Here is a 20,254-nt window from a genome sequence, read left to right as displayed (position 1 = left end):
GACCCAGTTTGGAAGTTTCAAGCTTTGATTTATTGCAAAAACTTGAACAATCCTTTGTGATAGATGGATGACTGGCTCATACAGCTGTAGGAGGGGGGATGAAATGAAATATGAAACAAAAAGCAGCTTTTATGTCCCATTGAATACTTTCACCTGCAGCATAAGTTCTCATTTTGGTCACACAGTGCTCGTGAAACTTTATCATTAAGTGTAAGAAGATGTCACCACACTGGAGTTTAATACCATGTGTTTTAAAATGATAAAATCTGTTATTTTAATCATCAATACTTATAAGAAAAAAACAAGATAATCGGTCACATTTTGAACCAAAAGCTGTCAGGAAGACGGATCACAAAAATAAGTGGGCAATGTAAAAAGGTTGCTGATACATGTGTGAAATTTAGACCGTGTCCTGCAATTTTTTGTGCTCAAACACAATATATTAAACAAAACTGGGTGCCCTGGACTTTTATTTAGTTGAAGTGGTATATTATTATCTTTCTGGTATCATGACCACCCTACTTAAGTATTCAAATATCATGTTTTATGAACAAAGTATTAAAAGTCTAAAATCTGAAAAAAAAAATCGAAATTTATTTAGGGAAGAGACCAAATGAAAAAAAAAAACATGATACATGTCCACGCTTTATTTTTGACTGCTTTTCACCCCCAGGGTCTGCTGCAGCAAAATGGAACATGCGTTCCCCCCGAGCAGTGTGGCTGTGTCCACCTTCAGGACCAGGCGTCAGGACAACCACCCACACCTGTGACCATCCCCCAGGGTGGCACTGTCACCATCGGCTGCAGTACTTGGTAGGTCCACTGTCCTGAAGACATGATGTTAATAAACGACGCGGAATTAGTGGACGAAGCAACAGAGTCCACTTCATGACGCCATAATCAGAATATTTGCCTTTATATCAATGCTACGTATATTGCTATATATTTCAATGGACTCATACTATCAACAAAAGAGTGGAGAAGAACATACTGACGAACAGAGTGCAGCTGTTTAATAACATGCACGCAGATCGTAGCGGTTGCATGTATACACTCTATGCACCATGCATAATCACAGTATATAAATGGCACAATCCCCTCCCATTGGCTCAAGGTGAATTCTCTGGAATATCCTGAGGCTCAATTTTTTGCGATACTGTGGCCAAGTTGTTGAAGTATTTTTTTGCTATCATACTGTAAAGAAAACACTAACACATGTGGAAGGCTGAGTAATCACAAAACCTTACATTTTGATTCAACCGGTTATAATATTTTCATAACCCACATTGGCAGAGAGAGGGTCATATGTTTTCTGTATCAGTGACCTTTTATATCACAGTAGTTAAATTGTCAACCGTTATTAAACAGGATATTAGAGAAACTAATGTGTACTAAGTAACCATACTCTCAGCTTATTTCTCCTCCCTTGCTGGATTGTTTGGGAGCTATCACTCAGTGTGAAACATTGTAATTATAACTTTTTTGTTTTTTGTCTGTTCTCTCTTCCAGCCTTTGCCATGATGGAACTTTGCAATGTGACATGAGAGAGTGTGAAGGTACAAAAGCAAATCAATTAATGTAGAGTGTAGATTTAGGTAAAGAGCTCCAGTTGAAATATCATCTCCTGTTTTTTTTTCATTTTGTTTTCAGTCATCCTCAGCGAGTGGTCACAGTGGACTCCTTGTTCTCCCTGTGCACCCTCTTCCTCCATGCTGCAAAGCGAATTTCAAGCCGAACTCATCAGCAGCGCTAAAATGCTCTCAATACAGAGGCGTTTCCGGGCTTGTTTGGACCTGGACTCTGGTTTCCCAGTCCCAAAAGAGGAAGAGGAGAGCCAATGTCCGGGACCACTTGTAGAGGAGAGGCTCTGTCCAGATGCAAGCATCTGCAGAGGTAAAAGTATTTGTCTAATTTTACAAGAGAGTTCTTTATTTCAGTCAAAAAGTAAATTCTCTATCTCAGTCTACCGTTTTTAAGCTCCAGCTGGTCCTTTCACTCCTCACTAAAGGAAAAGTAATGAATGTTTTGGTTCTGGTTCACCCTTTGGTTTTGGTTCCCCTCCGTATGTTGCAGAAGTTTGACACTTTGCTCCTATCATAACAGTGTAAACTGACAATGCAGTGAACCACTCAGAGGCAGACAAGCATGACAGTGTAGGAACAACAATGGAATAACAGACTGGGTCAAAGAGTGGTGCTGAATGTCTTATTCTGGTAAAAAGAGAGGAAAATACTGCACGTCATAAATATGGAGGGCTGTACTAATGGCATATTTTTTCGTGAAGCCATTTTCAAGGGCAAGAAAATGAATTTAATTAATTAACAAAAGAGCTTTACACTGAACAAAATGCATTACAATAATTTGTATAAAAGACACAAACCAGTATGGAAACACACAGTGAAAAGGATAGAGAAAAGTTTATGAAAGTTTTAAAATAATTGAATTAAACAGGATACACTGTATATATTCTTCATCCTCTGTCGCCCTCCATTGGTGGAACAAACTACCAGACTCCATTCATTCCATCTGCAGAGTGCCTTTGCACCTTTAAAGGTCACATATTTTGCAAAATACACTTTACAATGGTTTCCTAACACGTATATGTGTCCCTAGCATGTCAACAAACCCCCCTAAATAAGAGAAAAGGCCATCCTCTCCGTCTTTTGTCTGCTCCACTTTTCAGAAAATGTGTTCTCGATCAGGCTGTTTGGAGATTTTCCCTTTGTGACATCACAAAGGGTAGTAACCCCTCCCTCAGGTGGGTGACACCCCCACAGCGAGGTGTTTGTTTTGCCCTTTGAGTCTGCCTTCTCACCGTAAACAATAGGGCATGGAGCAAGAAATCCCTAGCCACCTCCCCTTCCAGAGAGGGGGCGTGGTCAGACACAGTTCATTTGCATTTAAAGGTACAGACACAGAAACAGCCTGTCTGAGCAGGGCTGAGATAGAGGGGTTTATAGGCATGATCCAATACAGGATCAGAGTGGATTTAGTACAAGAAACTTCACAGACATGTCTTGGGGACTTATCTAATCGTGTTGAAAAGAAGTATATTACGTGACCTTTAAGAAAAAGATAAAGCCCCAGCTCTTTCATGAACGCCTACACTCTTAATTATATTGATTAAGACTATGATGCTGATGGTGGTCTTGTTTGATAATGACAGCGACGTTAATTAGGACGGTTTTGGTTATGTCATGCTTTGCCTCTACACTTCCTGTTCAACAGTGAACACTGCATCAAAGTATTGAGTTTTGACCCTCTGATCAATGACCACACTTGTCCCAAAGGATCAGCGAGCTCATGTTGATGGTTCATAACGTAGCAGAAGCTCAAAGATGTATTTCAGTCCTAAACCATCCAGTGAAAGATCACTTCTTTGACGCGCATGAGGCCAGCGAAACCCCTGAGAGCTGGATGGATGTATTCCACTTTCTCAGGCTTAATGAAGGCTTTAGCAGCAGAATTCTGAATGAGATGTAGCTGCCTGATTGATTTAAAAAAAATGACATGTGAAGATTCCATTACAGTGTTTGAATCTAGACGATAGAGAGGGTTTTCTAAGTCCCGCTTAGAATAATAAGTTATTTGATTCTTGATCTTTTCTTAAAAGGGTAGTAGACTGTTTTAATCATCGTGCTATTGTGGATGCTCATGCTCACTTCAGAGTCAATGACCTCACCAAGATTAGTGCAGGAAATGTTGTCAAGTTAAATGGCTACTCAAGGATTAAATAGGACCGTAGCCACTATGATATTGTTATGTAAACATATATGCTATATGATGACATGGTGTTTCTTTTTCCCCTAATATGAACTAACAGGAGATAGTTGTAGAGGTTGCACTGATGAGGTTACAGAATAAAGCATGAACTCTCAAATTGGCAGGGAGTTGATTGTTATTGTAGGTACAATTTTAAGCACATTTAGAAATAGCCAGAAAGTTGCAGCATTTTATCTAGTAGTGCTGATTCTAAATAACTCTAAATATTTTCTTTGGAGAACTGAAAACAAAATCCAAGTTTTCTTAAGGTCAGAAATCTCTTCTGTATTTTATTTTGATTGAACTCCAGAGCTTACAATCAGCAGCAAACCATACACTTTTTTCTATATCTCTGCTGCAGCCTTATTCATTTTATTTTCCAAAGGAGTGAAAATGGGAAAGAGGTCGGAAAAAAAGGGAGAGTTTGATATCTGTGGGGACATGTTTGGTTAATTAGATTTAGTATTTTGTTTGTGTTCGAGCTGCAACTCTGTCATCCCATTGATTCTTCTCTTCACCTTTTGGATATGAATGGAAATGGATCCGAATCCGACCTTTGGCTTGAATTGCATCTCAAATGTGTAGAGTATTGTGCTTCGTCATTGTTGATACAAACGATGCGCAGTGAGGAACACAGAGGTTCTATTCAATATGAACAAGTAGATAAATCTCTAACGTATAAATCAGACCTCTTGCCAGCTCAGCCAGGCCAGTCCACAAAACAATAAATCCGCTGTGTCTGTTATCGTTGATGATGAGCAATGCAACAATTACAGCTATTATAGAAGTCATCATCCTTATTACAGTCATTGTAATTAGAACAAGAATAGAATTGATGGCGGCTAATAATGTAATTTCACCCTTTAAGATCTGTGTCAGTGGAGTGCGTGGAGCGCCTGGACAGCCTGCGCTGAGCCGTGCAGCGGTGGAGTCCGACAGCGCTTCAGATGGCCCCTGGCCTCTGCTCCGGGACCGAAGTGCAAGAGCCAACAGACCCAGAGTCAGAGCTGTAACACGGGACTCTGCCCAGGTACAACTGTTTGAAAACTCACTTTGATAATGCAAATATAAGTATAAGTAGTACAAGTAGAAACATAAACCAACAGGTCACAGGTCAAAATAATGTACTTATATACTTGGTCCAAATCATTTTTTTTAAAGATATTCAATCATGTCATTCCAATCCCACTCTAGCAATTGCAACAAAGATTATGTGGCACATGCATGGACTGTGCTTATCTTTTAATTTACAAAGAGTGGAAAAAGATTGATTTTCCTTTTTGTCCAAGGTGAGCGCTGTGAGGACAGGGGGCGGGCCTACCAAGAGAATTGTGCCAATCAATGCCCCCGCAGCTGCACTGACTTATGGGAGCACGTGCAGTGTCTCCAGGGAGCCTGTCACCCAGGTGATCATTAACTTCTCACATGAACAGTACCTTTAAAGACTTTGATTTCTCCATGCACCATTTAAAAAAAAAAAAAAAAGGATATGTTTCTTTACTAGCAAAATTCTCCTTAATTTAAATTCTTTATTTCATTCATAAGGTTGTCGGTGTCAAGAAGGACAGTTGTTGCAGGACGGCCACTGTGTGTCAGTTGCAGAGTGTCGCTGTGGAATCCCATCAGGCAATGGGACACTAGAGTTTAACCCCAAAGAGGAACTTTCTGTGGACTGCAACACCTGGTGAGAAAAGCGTTTATGTGAATTTAATTTTGTATTTGAAAAAAACTTTTTTACGAGCCTGTTCATGCCTTTTATACTTGTCTCTAGAGTTCATTTACCTTACTTTTTACAAGATGTCGATGATTAAGATTTTATTTGACCCCTCTTAACACCCCGCCATCTGTAGTGTGTGTGAGAATGGCACTCTGGTGTGCACCAAACTCCCTTGCCCGGTTTATGAGCCTTGGAGTCCGTGGAGCTCCTGCTCAGCCTCCTGTGGACGTGGACAGAGGACGAGGACGCGCCTCTGCCAGGACACAGAGGGCGGTCCTTCCTGTGCTGACACCATGCAGACAGAGAGCTGTGAAGTGATTGCAACATGTCCAGGTCTGACAATGAACATCCACCCACATGCACAATTTTTAAAAAAAAGTACCAAATGACCAAAGGGCAGTGTACTACTCAAAGTTCTTTGTTTTTGTCCACCTATTCCCTATCTGCCTCCTCCCTGTCTCTCTCCAGTGGGATGTCTTCTTAGCGAGTGGTCTCCCTGGAGTGAATGCAGCGCCACATGTGGAGGTGGGGCATCAATGCGGAACAAGACAGTCCTCAGAGAGTCAGAGCCTGGTGGGGCGGCTTGTGTTGGACCACTTGAACAACACACTGTCTGCAATACCAACAGCTGCATGCCTGGTAACACTGCACAAACACACACACACATCAATGAAAGTTATGAATGTATCTCCCATAAGTATTATTATTATTAGGTGTCACCTCAAATGTGATCAAGCCAATGAGTGCAGATTGTAAAATATTTATGAAAACGTGCTTGAAATATATACTACTCCATCAAACTAAAGGATATACCTGGGCATGTAATGTTTTTTGTTGCCATGGTTACAATGTTGTGGAAAAAAATATCAGGGCATAGTTGCATTTATTCCGGGTAAGACAGGAGACTTTCAACAACCAAAATCCATAAGATTAATATACCCAAAAACATAACATAACTTCACAGAACCTAACTTTCATGGTAGAGCAGTTGTGACCTTGAAAACACTGTTCCTTTAATTTTGAATGGGTTGTATAAATTAGGTATATTTGAATTCATGAAGGTTTATTTTCTTCTGTGTGTTGCAGACTGTCCCAGGGGACAGGTGTATCATAACTGTTCAGGTTCCTGCCCATATACCTGTGAGGACCTGTGGCCCCACACCCAGTGTTTACCTGGACCCTGCACCCCTGGGTGCGATTGCCCTACAGGACAGGTCAGGACACATCTGTTTGTGTTTATGTGTGTTTGTGCATGCGTGACAGCACTGAAAGCATTATATTTAATCCCTGACAATACACTGTTCTCATTGTGTTCCTTATAGGTGTTGCATGGCGGCTCCTGTGTCTCCCATGACGATTGTCCTTGCTCGCCCCTGTCGCTGCCGGCTGGTTACCGAAGCTGGAACATCAGTGAGGACGAGGACACAGAAGCTCTGCTGCCACCTGGGACTGCCGTTCACCACCTCTGCAACACATGGTTATACACTAAACCATTTTTAACCACTCTACATAAGTCTCAGAGCTCCCAAAAACATGTCTGTAAAGTTTCTCACCAAAAATCCACTCTAATTCTGTATTTGATCATGCCTTTAAAGCCATGTATTTCAGCCCTGCTCAGAACAGGATGTTTCTGTGTCTGTACCTATAAATGCAGGTGAGCTGTATTCGACCACGCCCCTCTGGAAGGGCTTGGGTGGCTTGTGCTTTCTCACACCATGCTATATTATTATTTACGGTGACTCAGGGGACAGGTCAAACACTTGTTTTGACACAGATGTAGGAGTGTCACCCACCTGGGGGAGGGGTTATGGCCTGCACACATTTTCAGAAAAGTGGAGCAGGCAAAAGACAGATATGATGGACTTTTCTCATATTTAGGGGGTTTTTGTAGACCGACTAGGGACACATATTAGTGTTAGAAAAACATAATGAAGTTTATGTGACTTTTTATGGTTTTCTTAAGACCAGATCAGCCAGTCTGTTCTTTACCTAAAGGATCTGTACCATGCTTGCCTTCTTCAGAGGCTGTGTTATGTGGTTGATATGGTCAAGAGTTAATCTCTGCCTGATCACAGAATGAGTCTGTAGTTTTACTAATAAACAACGCTTGTACATTTAGGTAAACCTTGTCACTTGTTGCATCAAATAATTCACATTTGGCATTGAAAGAAGCGAAAATTATTGAGCTTATTAATTATTTCAGTCTTTAAGCATGTCCTAATGCATTTATGACTTAAACCTTCGTCACTTCATACTGGGACAATGTAGCATCATTTTAAAAACTGTATCTTTAGTAATAGCTTAAAAACACTTTAAAAACACAATTTATGAAGGGAGGAAGGGAGAAAGATAATGTAAGAAGGAATTCATTCAATTAGTCGCTGTTTATTTGAGAAAACTCATTATTTGGGTCATTGATTGATATCTTAGTTCAGTCTGTAAGTTGATTTGTCATAATAATTTTTTGTAAATATAGCAATTGTTTATCTTGTTAAGTTTCATTTGATACATTATAAATGCAGTATAACCTAATATTCAATACAGAAAAGTCCACTGTGCATGATTACTTCAACTGAGTTTGATACATTTGATTGACACAAATATTTCACTGTGCCATGTTATTCTTAGGAAAGGTCATGTTCACAATAATCCTTGTGAGGTCAAGGGGTTACAAGTCAATTATGAGACTCCAATGAGTCTTTAGAGGCTTAAAAAAAAAAAGCACTATCTGAACATTGACAAAGCCAGACACTTTGTGTACCCATCCATCCAAAGAAGTAAGAAGGCCCGCACACTTGCTCAAATGCCACAAAAAGTTTTAAATTCATCACAACGTTTCGAACAGAGGTCTTCTTCATGTGATCATTTTTTAGATTTTTTTTTTTTACATTTTTACCCATCCATTAAAACCTCCAAACTCCTTTTATGCTTGATTTAAAAAAAAAAAAAAAAAAAAAAAAAAAAAGGTTTACCAGCACAGAAAAGACATATGTCGGAGGTTTTATCACAAATGAGAGCTCTGAAGAACAAATACATGAGTTTACTGAATTAGAAGTAAAAGCCTAACACCAAAATATAGGAGTTACAAAATGTCTTAGCGGCAATATACTCAGAGAGGCTTATGGGGAGGTTGGTTTAAGTTAAAATAAACAGTAAGCATGAAATCAATTATCTGATATATTTATTAACATAGATACCACAATATTTTAATGCTTAATATTCCCCACAATTGACCTTTGACTTCATTTTTGAAAATCTTTTGGAGCATCAGTAGAGTTGAATTTCGTTGTCCCAGTCGATCTTTATTAGCCAACACCAATCATGTTACATGTAACAGATAGTCTGGCTTGCAGCAGACATGTCGTAGGTTATTTTATCGCGCTCACAGAGTCTTAATATTCAGTTAATATAGTCTGAAGGGCTGGGCTGTGTTACATGATGGCTGGGTTTGATGTCTCAGAGATCAGATATTTTAACCTCCCTGCCCTTGTTCTTCTTCTTACTTTCCTCAGTGTGTGCCGGCGTGGAGCGTTCCACTGTACCTCCGAGCTCTGTGATGGTGAGTGATACGGTGTCACAACTGTTCTTACCTAACGTATGTCTTTCACATCATAGGGAATCCCTCTTTCAGCAATAACAACAACAAAAAAACTCCCGCAACAGTCGTCTTTGGTTGAACTATCAGGACGATGATAGATATGTCGACCTATCTGTAGTCAGTAACAGCTGCTGCAAGCAGTTGGCTCAAATAACGGAGTGACAGACACATCAGTCACAGCATACAAAGGCCATTACTGGGGTTTTTTGTTTCGTAAACACATGATACCATCTCAAACTAGCAGGGAGAGAGAGCAGGGGCTGAGAGCAGAGCATCATAAAGTGCATCCTCCTAAACCCTGGAAATAGATTGAATGTGTGTGTTGCTCCATCCTCAGTTTTTATCAGTCTTCCTCTGATGCAGGGCATTTATTTTTTCCACAGAGAGCAGTGTGTTACAGAGTCATTATCAACAAGGTGTTTTTCATTCTGGCAGTAGTTCTTTTATTTAGAGAACAACTGTTTACTCAACACCTCAATAGTGGAAATTTGGTAAACAGTGACTCTTCCAAGGAAATGTTGACTAGTGTGCTCAGTGTTGCCTCCTTTAATCATAATTTCGGGTTGTAGGTATATTACATTATGCTTATTTTATATGCTGCAGGTTTATGAAAGTAAACTGATCACCACCACAGACCTTGACGTGTTTATGTTCTTCTCCCGTTCTCGTCTCCTGCAGTGGACTGCGAGTGGTCCAGCTGGTCTCCGTGGAGTCCGTGCTCAGCAAGCTGTGGTACGGGGCGACAGCGCTCCACCAGAATCATCCTGCAGCCCAGTCAGTATGAGGGGGCCCAATGTGAGGGCCCAGACCACCGCGCAACCCCCTGCACGGCCCCCGACTGTGGTGAGTTTGTAAAGAGACGGCTCACATAATAGGAACACATATTAACTGGGATTTATGTTCGGCAGTGTGGACGCCGCAGCTTCTTCTAAGAATAAATAGAGTGATAACTGACAGTTTACTTGACTACCATGTCACCCGTAGCTTTTCAGGCTCTTAGATTCACAGCTTCATATTACTACCTCTGTTTGTACCCTGGGCCCCGTGTTTAGACAAAATATTCTCATTCCTAACCCTTGAGTGTTTCATCAGATGAACTGACACCTGTTGCTAGCAGACAATTTTAAGGTACAATTTCTGCGTTGTTTGCTTCATGAATTGATCGAAACCTCTGTCCTCATTTTACAACAAAATGTGGCGGTTCAGCTGCTCCTGAACCGAAAAGCGAAACCCAGGATGAAAGGTTGAAAAAGGTTTATTGCGGGCTATGAAGCAGGGAAAAACAGTGTCCGTGTAGCAGAAGGTAATTTGAAGAATCAGGGGGAAAAGGATATCCGAGCTGTTGCAAGCGGTGACTTGAAGTGAGTGGTGAGGCTGGCGGCGTTCAGGAGCGCTGGGACAATCAGAGCGAGACACTCGAAGAGAAAAAAAAACAGAACAATAGTTAGAATCCCAACAGAAGAATCGAGAAGCTCCAAAGATTCTAAGAGGCCGATATATACCACAAAGTTGTGACGACAATCTGGCAGCTTGCTGTAATGCGAGGTGGGTATAAAGTGCTGCCGTTGATGAGCCAAACAGTCTGCAGCTGTGAATGAAGACCTCAGGCGCTCGGGGACCCTCCACACCTCTGAAACCAGAAACACAGGAAGAACAGATCCAAAAAACACACACAACAAGCAAAGCCCTAACCTAAAAACACTGAAAATAACAAAAGAAACAAAGAGTCCAAACCATGACAACATATACCATGACCGTATTTGGATTTGTCATATTTCAAAATATATTATAATGCCAGTCTGTGGTTATAACGGCATGCCCCAGGTGAACATAAACAAATCCTCCTGTTTTATTTCTGTGGAACTCAGAAGATATACGCACATAAGCACCTTTGTGCTTGTAATGCACTAGAGTTACATGTAGTTAGTCCTGTTGTCATTCAGGATTATTTTATCCGACAAAACCCTGTTTGAAGGCTGAGGCTACATGCAAGTGCAATATCTTCAAACTTCATGTGATCACTTGAATCTCACAAAAGGAAATACTTCAAGAACAAGCATAAACCGACCTGACAAATACCTGATAAATACACACATTTAATGTCTACAGCAGCCCTTCAAACCCTCCAAACTCCTTTTCCCTGAACAACTCATTATTAAATTATCTCTTTTTCAATGTCCCCTTTCCGTCTTGCCTCGTCGTCTTTCGTCTTTCCTTTTATTTTCATTCCCCTCATCTCCATCCTTTCCCGCTCCTCTTCCGCAGCGTGTCCTGCTGGCGAGCAGTGGAGGAGGAGTGTGTCCCCGCTGTGCGAGAGGAGCTGCGAGGACATTTACTCCTCTCCTGTCAACTGCACCCACTCCATCGAAGGCTGCGTGTGTCAGGAGGGGCTTTATCGAAACGCGGAGGGAGTGTGTGTCATTCCAGCTCTCTGCCCCTGCCATGACCAGGGCATCGTGCAAGAGGTACTCAAACACACACACACACACACACACACACACACACACAAACACACACACACTGGCTTTAACCCAAAGTAAACGGACATCTGCTATCCAGCTAACTCAGTCGCTTGTTTCTTTTGTGCATGCCTTATTGTGTAGCTTGTATGAACTTTACCATTGGGGTGTTTACGTTCCCTCCCATTCACTCCCATTGTGTTATTTACTCATAAAGAAGGGCCCATTAGAAGATGAGTGACATGCCCTCGGGCAACATTACACCACAATGCCTCTCCAGCCCTTGGCTTCATCAATTATGTATGTAGCGCCGTAGAAAGCCGGCACTGGGAGCGCAACAGGGCTAGCCTGCCAGGAATTATTTATGACGGTGGGGATATTATAGGATTATAAGAATTAATCATAAACTGACAAGAGGTCAGATCCGCTCCTCTTGATCTTTTTTTCTTCGGGACTCTCTCTTTCATTCTCTGTTTCCTTTCTTTCCCTCCTTTACATCTGCTTTATCTTTCACTATTCCCTCGTCTCCCTATTTACAGGATTAATGTTACTACTACTCTACTGCTCATTTTCTTTTTTTTTTTCTCCACCAGTCTCCCACCAGCCTCTAACCCTTTCATTCATTCTAGCCGTCTAGTTCTTTCTTTGTCTGTCTGCTCTGTTTCTGCGGTGTGCGTCTGTCAGACATTGACGACTGATGTCCATTTAAAGACCCTCTTGGGTTTTCTAATCAACCACCTCATGACTCTTACGCCTAATGTGAGTAGTGAAAGCTTGTCGAAGTGGGTGCTTTTACACGGCTAAAAACCAAGCCTTGTTAATGATTCCCATTGCCAACACACTCACACCGTTAATGATGTAGAATTTAAGTATCTATTATGTGTTGTAGTAATTACAGCATCATTAAAGCCATACATTACTTAAATATGCCAAAGGGTATAACCAGAAGAGACAAATAGATCCTGAATATATGTCCAGTTTTACATAATGCACACTCGTATTAGTGAATGTGCATGAAGGAGAGTCTAACAGGCTTTTGACACACCCTCATATCACCTGCATTTTGGTGAGTCAATGTGAGTGCGATTTGTTTTGTTCATTGTGTGTGTGTGTCTCTTGTGACAGGCAGGAGCGGAGTGGGATGAAGGCTGTCTGTCATGCCGCTGTGTGAACGGGAAAAAGCTGTGCCAGTTAAGATGTCCTCCACTTCGCTGTGATGAGGTGAGACACACACACTGACACTACGTTGAAGATCATCTGTCCGATTTGGTATTTGAACAAGGGCCCGGCCGATATGGACATTTTTTGGGGCCGATAACGATATTGGGATACTTCTGCCGATATCTTTCTTGGATTTGTGTTTGCTCTTTAGAGATAGATATTCACATTTATCCCATTGATCCCTGAAATGCAGTTATCAAACATTTGCTGAAAAGATATACCATAGAAGGAAGACAAGACTGTCACTCAACTGGAAAGTAACTGTTCATGTACGTGCATCACCGCTTGACATCCTGGAGAGTAATAATGTTTTGTTGTAATTCGTACAGCACACTCTGCTGGTGAAAGAGATGCTAGTTTAATACAATGAAACTCAAATGAAATGCTATTTGACTGGTGAATACATCTTTAAAATGAGCCGAAACCTATAGTCACTGAATAAGCTAATATCGGACGATATTATTATTGGCGAGCTGATTAATCGGTCTGGCTCAAATTTGAACTACTCATATCCGCCTTATTATTATTGTCCCAGTTATACCGTGTGTTAATCAGGGGCAACTTGTAGTGCACTGGCACTGAGATCTTTCAACGTATCACAATGCTAATCCTATGTCTTGGATACAATGTGAATTTAAATGTGTTGGGGCACTTGTTAATGATGTGATCATCTTTTTCTGACAGTGCTGTAATGAACAATTTTCGTAGCTCTGTGTCCTACATTTAAAATTAATAAGATCACTCATAGTTTTTTTTATAGGGGGTGGGACTGAACTTCACATTAAGCCCATTTAAATCCTTGTCTGGTGAAATACAAATGGCTGGGTGCTAATGTGTTGCACACACAGCTGCCGAACTGTTAAAGGTTGACCATTGATTCTTTATAATAGCTTTATTATTTTCAGTCAGTGCTTTTAGTAATAAAGGTTTTTAATTGCTGTTCAGTGTTGATAAGGGCAGCTGTCTAATGTAGGTTCAGAATGCAGCTGGACAGGGACAGACGGGGTTAAGCACTGATGTTTAGCTGCAAACAGCGCAACAGAAAAATAACTTTTTTCTAAAAATCCATCATAAACTAGCAGTGATTAAGTTGGATTACTTTCTAAAGAAGTGTTGTTGTCAAACCCATAATCATACTCTGCATTCTGGGCTACGTTCAAGGAAAGAATCTATGCAGTTCATTATATGGCTGTAAAATGAAAAACACAGGTTTGTTGATGCTATGCAGGAGTCAGACTTTACTGCCTGACTTGAAGAAATAGACTTATATTCCTCACTGTATACTGAGTTTAGTCTATTGTCTTTGATTTGTCTGCAAGGCCAACACGATCATTTACTTAGTTGAGGAGTAAAAGCACTTAAATAATTATCGGTGTCTTCATCATTGCGAGATAGATTCAATCAAATGCAGCCCTTGCACCGAGTTTTGATCCATTGTTTCGCCAACTAGCTTTCCTTATATGAGTGCTGGGATGTGTAGCTTATGGGGCCAGCGGATGCCATTCTTTTTTCGCTTTACACTGAGCTTTGTCATTACAGAGCCATTTCTCCATTGCAGCCGTTTCAACCAATCTTCCCTTATCAGAATGTTCCAGTTGACTGATTTTAAAAGGCTTCCAGAGGTGAAACTACCACAGTATTTAATATAAGGAAAGGCAACGATTACCGAGAAGATTTTCCTACCTTTGTAATTATCCCAGAAGACCTTACATATATCCGCCCATTTATCTTATGGACAACCTTTACCATTGGGTTCAGACTGACTGAATTGGGCCGACAGGTTGTTCTACTCTTAAGTTCCAGTTATTTGCTGATCTGCAGGAGTGACTGCAACCTTACACTGATAAACAGATTAGATGAAAGTTCATTATTGAGGTGCCATCAGTCAACAAGACCAACACATCAGTCCATTCAATAGCCACTGCCTGTGTGGGGTGATACAGTTCACAAAGCTTTTCACCTTGATTACACTGAGCAAGGGGGGGGGGGGGGGGTGAGACGCTGCTCCCTCAAGAGTGTGTGGGATGTTCTCTCCAAGTCACTGTCTGAAGGAGATCAATACCTGACTGTCGGATTCTCCCACCAGCCTGCACTTTTCTAAAGCCTTTACCTCCCATTACTACCCTATAACCTGGTCTCTCGGCATGCATCGGTGAGTTTTTCAGCTTTTTCTGCAAAGGTGGATACCTGTTTTTCAAAAATAAATGGCAACATGTTTTGTATGTAAAGACAACTTCATGTTGAAGTTAAAATTTGAAATCAGTTTAAGGAAATGAGAAAATCTTATTGTGAAAGGTCATGTGCGGTAACAAGTCAAGTCTGTTCTGGCATGCATCAGTACGTTTGTTAATGTTAAATTCAATGCACGTGCAAATATCGATTTGTCAGTCTGTGTTTGTTGTATGAAGCGAAATGCATCACTTTAAAACTTTTTTGTGTAACAATAACAAGGATAATTGTTTTGCAGATGCACACAAAGACACTGAGTTAATTCTATTCTAATTGTGGAAACATAAGTCACTCTTAGATTGGAGAAAATAAAACTATATACATATATAGTCTGTATTTGGCAGTTTTCTTTCAAATTCACTAAATCATTCATCAATAATGAAACAACATGTGGGCTACATTTCTATTGATCATCTTATTGAATCATCGACCGACTGTTTCAGCCTAATGTGCACGGTGATTTACAACTTCCATGGCAAAAGGCCCCAATAGACCCATTAAAGGGGAGAAAAAATTAAAGTGCTGTGTGCAAACCACAAACCAGCAATCCATGGACATTAAACGGATAATATTAAATTCAGAATTTGTTCTTTCCATGTACGAATGTTGCGCTCCATTTTTGAATTAGCTAGGGTCAGGTTAGCGGCTAGATCATTCTCAGTCATTGCTGATGACTCAGAATGACAGCTCTTTCACAGAAAAATAAGCGCTCTGTGTTCGTCTTGCACACGCTGTTCAGTCATGGGTCTATAATAAGCAGGAAACTCTGGTGTTGACAAATGAAGCCAATGCGGAAGGGCAAAATCCTGCAGTACATGGAGTGTCTGCTTGAGGCTCCAGGATCACCAGAAGTCAAATACACACCAAATTAAAAAAAAAAAAAGGTTTTACAGCATAAATAAACATGTTTTCAGCCTGGTACAAAAAAAAACATTATTTATTCTCATCTTGGGAGGACTTTAAACGGCTCTGTTTTTATTTTTTGATATATGTTATCCATATTTAGGCGCGTAGCTGACATGATTTAAAGGTGGGCGCGATGTAACGGTTTGTCAAGAGGCTTAAAACCCGCCTCAGCTCCAGATCTCAGCCTGTCGTCAGGTTGACTGAAAGTTAGGCTGAGACAGGATTTCCAGCATGGCGGCTGCTGCGGATGAGCCTTTGGAGCGCCCTGCCGTAACAGATGAGTGACGTCACTCAGGCTTCCTCCATTAATATTTACAGTCTGTGGTCTATAGGAAGTAAACAGCTGGTCATCTTGCAGGAGAGTTTGAGCTTAGTGTCAATAATGCATGTGCTCAATTACTGGGAATCAAAAAAATGCTCCCTATATTGAAAGAAACACATCAGAAGGACAGTGCTTTAATGTCTTTTTTTAGTATTGATAGTTTTCTAAAGCAAGGTAGGATGTAACATTTGAATAGAATATACATGAAGTGGAAACAGAAAACAAACTAACGGAAATCTCAAACCGTCTGCATATTAAATCTAACTACATTTCTGACTCTGGACCACTGGAGGTTGGTTTGAAGAAGTTGTTACTCATCCGCCACTTGGGTAAATAGCAGCAAAACAAGCTGCATAGCTAGATACCAGGTATTCAAGAAGGACAAACATGCTTGTTAAGTTCACATAAAATAACCCCTAAAATAAAAAGGTTACACAATGGAGAAAAAAAAAAGAAAAGAAACGTGTGATCTCCATGGTGATGAAGTTGAGAAAAGTCACAGCAGAAAGTCTGTCTCATCCTTGACACAGTGAGCTGAATTTATATCTTTAGCACACCGGCAATGAATAAAGGCCAGGGTAAAAATACATTCTGCTGACATCCAGGACTTTAAAGGAAAGGTTGATTGCACAGTAAGCTCACAGCAGACAGTCTAGCGAGCGTTCACCTGTGGTGTACACTGGTCTCTACGCCGATGCACTGCTTGCAGTCTCAAATCCCTCACCTCCTGCAGCTGCACTAAGTTACCGTCAGGGAAAGCACTCTTTATCCTGGCCAATATAAAAAAAGGTCATGGAATACTCTGTGTTCCCTCTCCTGACAGTGCATCTTGTTCTTTAGGACTCTCCTAACAGTTAAACTTAATGGTTTGTTGGTTGAAATCTCCCAGCATGCCTCTTCTCTCATCTGGGAGACTCTTTTGAAAGGTTGGAGAGCAAATTCTGGTGACGAAAGCAATGTTTCGCTGTCAATCACAGACTCCTCTTACTTCTTGTTCTGCACCAGACGTATTTATAGTGTCTGATTTATATCTCACCGCATGTTAACAACGCACCTTCACTTTACATGACATATACCCCTCCTTTGTAATTAACTAGGATTCGGCATTTCTCACCTTTTTCTCACCTCCTGCTGCATCACACACAAGACACTTCAGACACATACTGCATCTTCACTTAAGGACTTAAAAATGGTCCTTTCCTGACCTCCCACTCTTTAGTGAGTGGGCTCTCTGCACCCCTGAGGGAAGGCTGGTGGCAGTGCGAGGAGTGGGAGGACAAGTCCGCAGGATGAATAGTTAGGGAGAGTGTTCCTGTGTGTGTGTGTGTGTGTGTGTTCGACTTTGCATGCTAGCAGCAGCTATTCTCAGACAGGAACACCACGGGACACGCTGCTCGTCTCTGGACTGTTCTGGATCTCTCTGCCTCAGTGGCGTGCTGTCTCTGTCCATGTCCTTTGTGTCCTGACGTCACTGTCTCGCTCTCTCTCTATTTTTGGATCTAAATGTGACTTTTTGCTCTTTTAATTCCTGCTCTTTTCCTTTTCTGTTAAGCTCGTGTGATCGTCTGTCTCTGAACCCCTTTTCTCCTCATTCCCCTCTGCTATGTGCGATCCCACCTCCTGGTTCACATGACACTCTGATTAATGACAACTTGGACTGGTGTTCGTTTATGTATTTTAACACAGTCAGTTCACACTGACTGTGTCACAATGTGTCCTATTTTTCAACAGTTTTGTCGTTGTTTTTGCACAAGTCTGCACCATATTTAAAATATCTCAACAGCCATTTGATTGATTACCATTTTTATTGCACTTAAAAAGCAAAACAAAAAAACAAACATAATAGATCAATGGAAAAAACAGAAAGTACATAATGATTAGTTAATTAACAAAATATGCATTTTGAAAGAAATGTGCTGGAGGAGCCAAATAAACCCAGAGGGGCTTGTCGAGTGGCCCTTCTAAAGAGAAACATGTAACACAGAGACAAATTATTAAAGTAGTCCAAGGTAAAGCAATAAAGCTAACAAGAAAACATACTTAATAAGCTACCATAACATGTTGAACAGATATTCACGGTCCAAGAAGGAACAGTGTGTTGTTTTTTTTTTTAACCTTCAGGGATTGTATGACAGTTAGAAAACCTAGCAAATCATTGCTTTATAGGTTCATGTTTGTAAATAGTATGAATCTGATGAACTTATAGCAGTTCAGGGTCAGGAAACGGGCAGGTAGAATCACTGCAGACTCCACACACCCCGGTCACAAACAGTTCAGACTGCTCCCCTCAGCCTGACTCCAGAACAGTTTCTTCTCCCAGGCTGTCACTCTGATGAACTCTAAACAGTCACAGAGTGTCAGACCTGTCACTGTGAAATAACCCTGACACCAAACACCCACTCTGAATGTACATTAGACTATAGCAACTCATTTTAGGTTTAATAACTTAAACTATCTACATACTTTTGTATTAATTTCCTCCTCCTTTGATATCAATCTATGCACACCTTTTATGTAAATACGGTAAAAACTCTCTACCTCAATTAACCATCTGTTACATATTACATATTTATTATCCTTGTTATCTTAACATGTTTGCACTACCCACCTCTGCACTATCGTCTCATTTAGCCTTGACTTTGCTTATATTGTGTTTATTGTAAATATTTAACGTTGTACTTTTTTTGTTCGTCGAGAGCACAGTTCACAGAAGACAAATTTATTTCTGTGTTTGTGTGTGTGTGTGAGAGAGAGCATACCTGACCAGTAAGCTGATTCTGATGCTGAAAAGTAGCCAGTTTGGCTCATAAAATGTTTGCTTTTCACAAACATTTTGCATCCGCATTAATGGTAATACAGCGGTGACCCGGTGGTTACTTTGTTTGCCCCATTTGCAGAGGCTGCAGTCCTCGAGGCGGGAGGCCCAGGTCGGATTCCCATCTGTGGACTACTTTCCCACAAGTCACTCCCCATTCTCTCTCTCTCTCTCTCCCCAATTTCCATTCCTGTCCCTCTGTCCTGTCCCTCAGATAAAGACAATAACAAGGCCAATAATAACTTAAAAAAAAAAAAGCTTAAACAATAGCAAAATGCAGATAGATAAGTCTATTCAAAGGGACTTCTGGAATTGTCAAGAAATAATTCAGTACAAAGGTTTTCAAAATGGACAGGTTTGTTTCTCAACACCTCTTCACTGGATGGATTTTACAATTTAGCAAAAGGCTTCCTAAACAGCAGAAAAACCTAAATAAGTATTGCTATGCGTATTCTCAGATGTAGCAGAAATTTATGACAGACAAAAAAGGAGAATATTCGTTACCCTGCCCTTTCAGATGTGTGTCTGTCTTTTTGGTTTTTGAAGCATTGTTCACTCGGTCTGTAGGGTTTGTGTTTTTCTTTTCCAAAGAAGAAAGCTGGACTATATATATATATATATATATATATATATATATATATACACACACACACACACACACACACACACACACACACACACACACACACAAAGTGTGTTTGTGACATATGAATGACATGTTTACCAGAGGTGTTATGTCCAAGGAGAACTGTCTAATAAAATGACTGTGACTGTTCACATGACTAGATGTTATGTGATGTTTCTGTTCATCACTTCTCGTGTCATGCACCTGTCTGTTTTCATTAAGACTGACAACCGGAATTCTAAACAGGCAACTCATGATATCTATGTTATCTCTGTTTCAGGGGGAGGTCAAGGTGGAGGAGCCTGGCAGCTGCTGTCCGATCTGTCGAAAGCAGTTTCCTGGTGAGTTTAACATAAGCTCTATTAACACATGCACAGATCCCCGAAATGTTTGTGATAGTATCCATATTTGAATGGCCGAATTGGGGCTGCAGTTGCTCAGTCTGTAGGGACTTGGGTTGGGAACCGTGGGGACCAAGTCTGGGGATTTGATCTGGTAGCTGTAGAGGTGCCATTTCACTTCCTTAGCACTGCCGAGATGCCCTATGGCAAGCACTAACCGTCCCCCTCACTCTGACATGTCTCCATTAGTGCGTGTCCA

At 40.9% G+C, this 20,254-nt stretch overlaps 1 protein-coding gene across 1 annotated transcript in view; it reads left to right on the top strand.

Annotated features, from left to right (window-relative positions):
- The window catches only part of sspo (SCO-spondin), an 84,108-nt gene that overhangs the window by 55,210 nt on the left and 8,644 nt on the right, over nucleotides 1–20,254 (top strand). The window contains 15 exon segments of the mRNA XM_065949160.1: nucleotides 674–813; nucleotides 1,510–1,556; nucleotides 1,651–1,893; nucleotides 4,631–4,792; nucleotides 5,052–5,168; nucleotides 5,308–5,446; nucleotides 5,613–5,812; nucleotides 5,948–6,118; nucleotides 6,566–6,693; nucleotides 6,802–6,956; nucleotides 8,992–9,038; nucleotides 9,756–9,920; nucleotides 11,343–11,542; nucleotides 12,662–12,757; nucleotides 19,935–19,995. Of these exon segments, the coding sequence (XP_065805232.1) occupies nucleotides 674–813; nucleotides 1,510–1,556; nucleotides 1,651–1,893; nucleotides 4,631–4,792; nucleotides 5,052–5,168; nucleotides 5,308–5,446; nucleotides 5,613–5,812; nucleotides 5,948–6,118; nucleotides 6,566–6,693; nucleotides 6,802–6,956; nucleotides 8,992–9,038; nucleotides 9,756–9,920; nucleotides 11,343–11,542; nucleotides 12,662–12,757; nucleotides 19,935–19,995 (2,071 nt within the window).

Source organism: Labrus bergylta, chromosome 20, assembly GCF_963930695.1.
Source record: "Labrus bergylta chromosome 20, fLabBer1.1, whole genome shotgun sequence".
NCBI lineage: Eukaryota > Metazoa > Chordata > Actinopteri > Labriformes > Labridae > Labrus > Labrus bergylta.
This window is presented reverse-complemented; position numbering and strand designations above follow the sequence as displayed.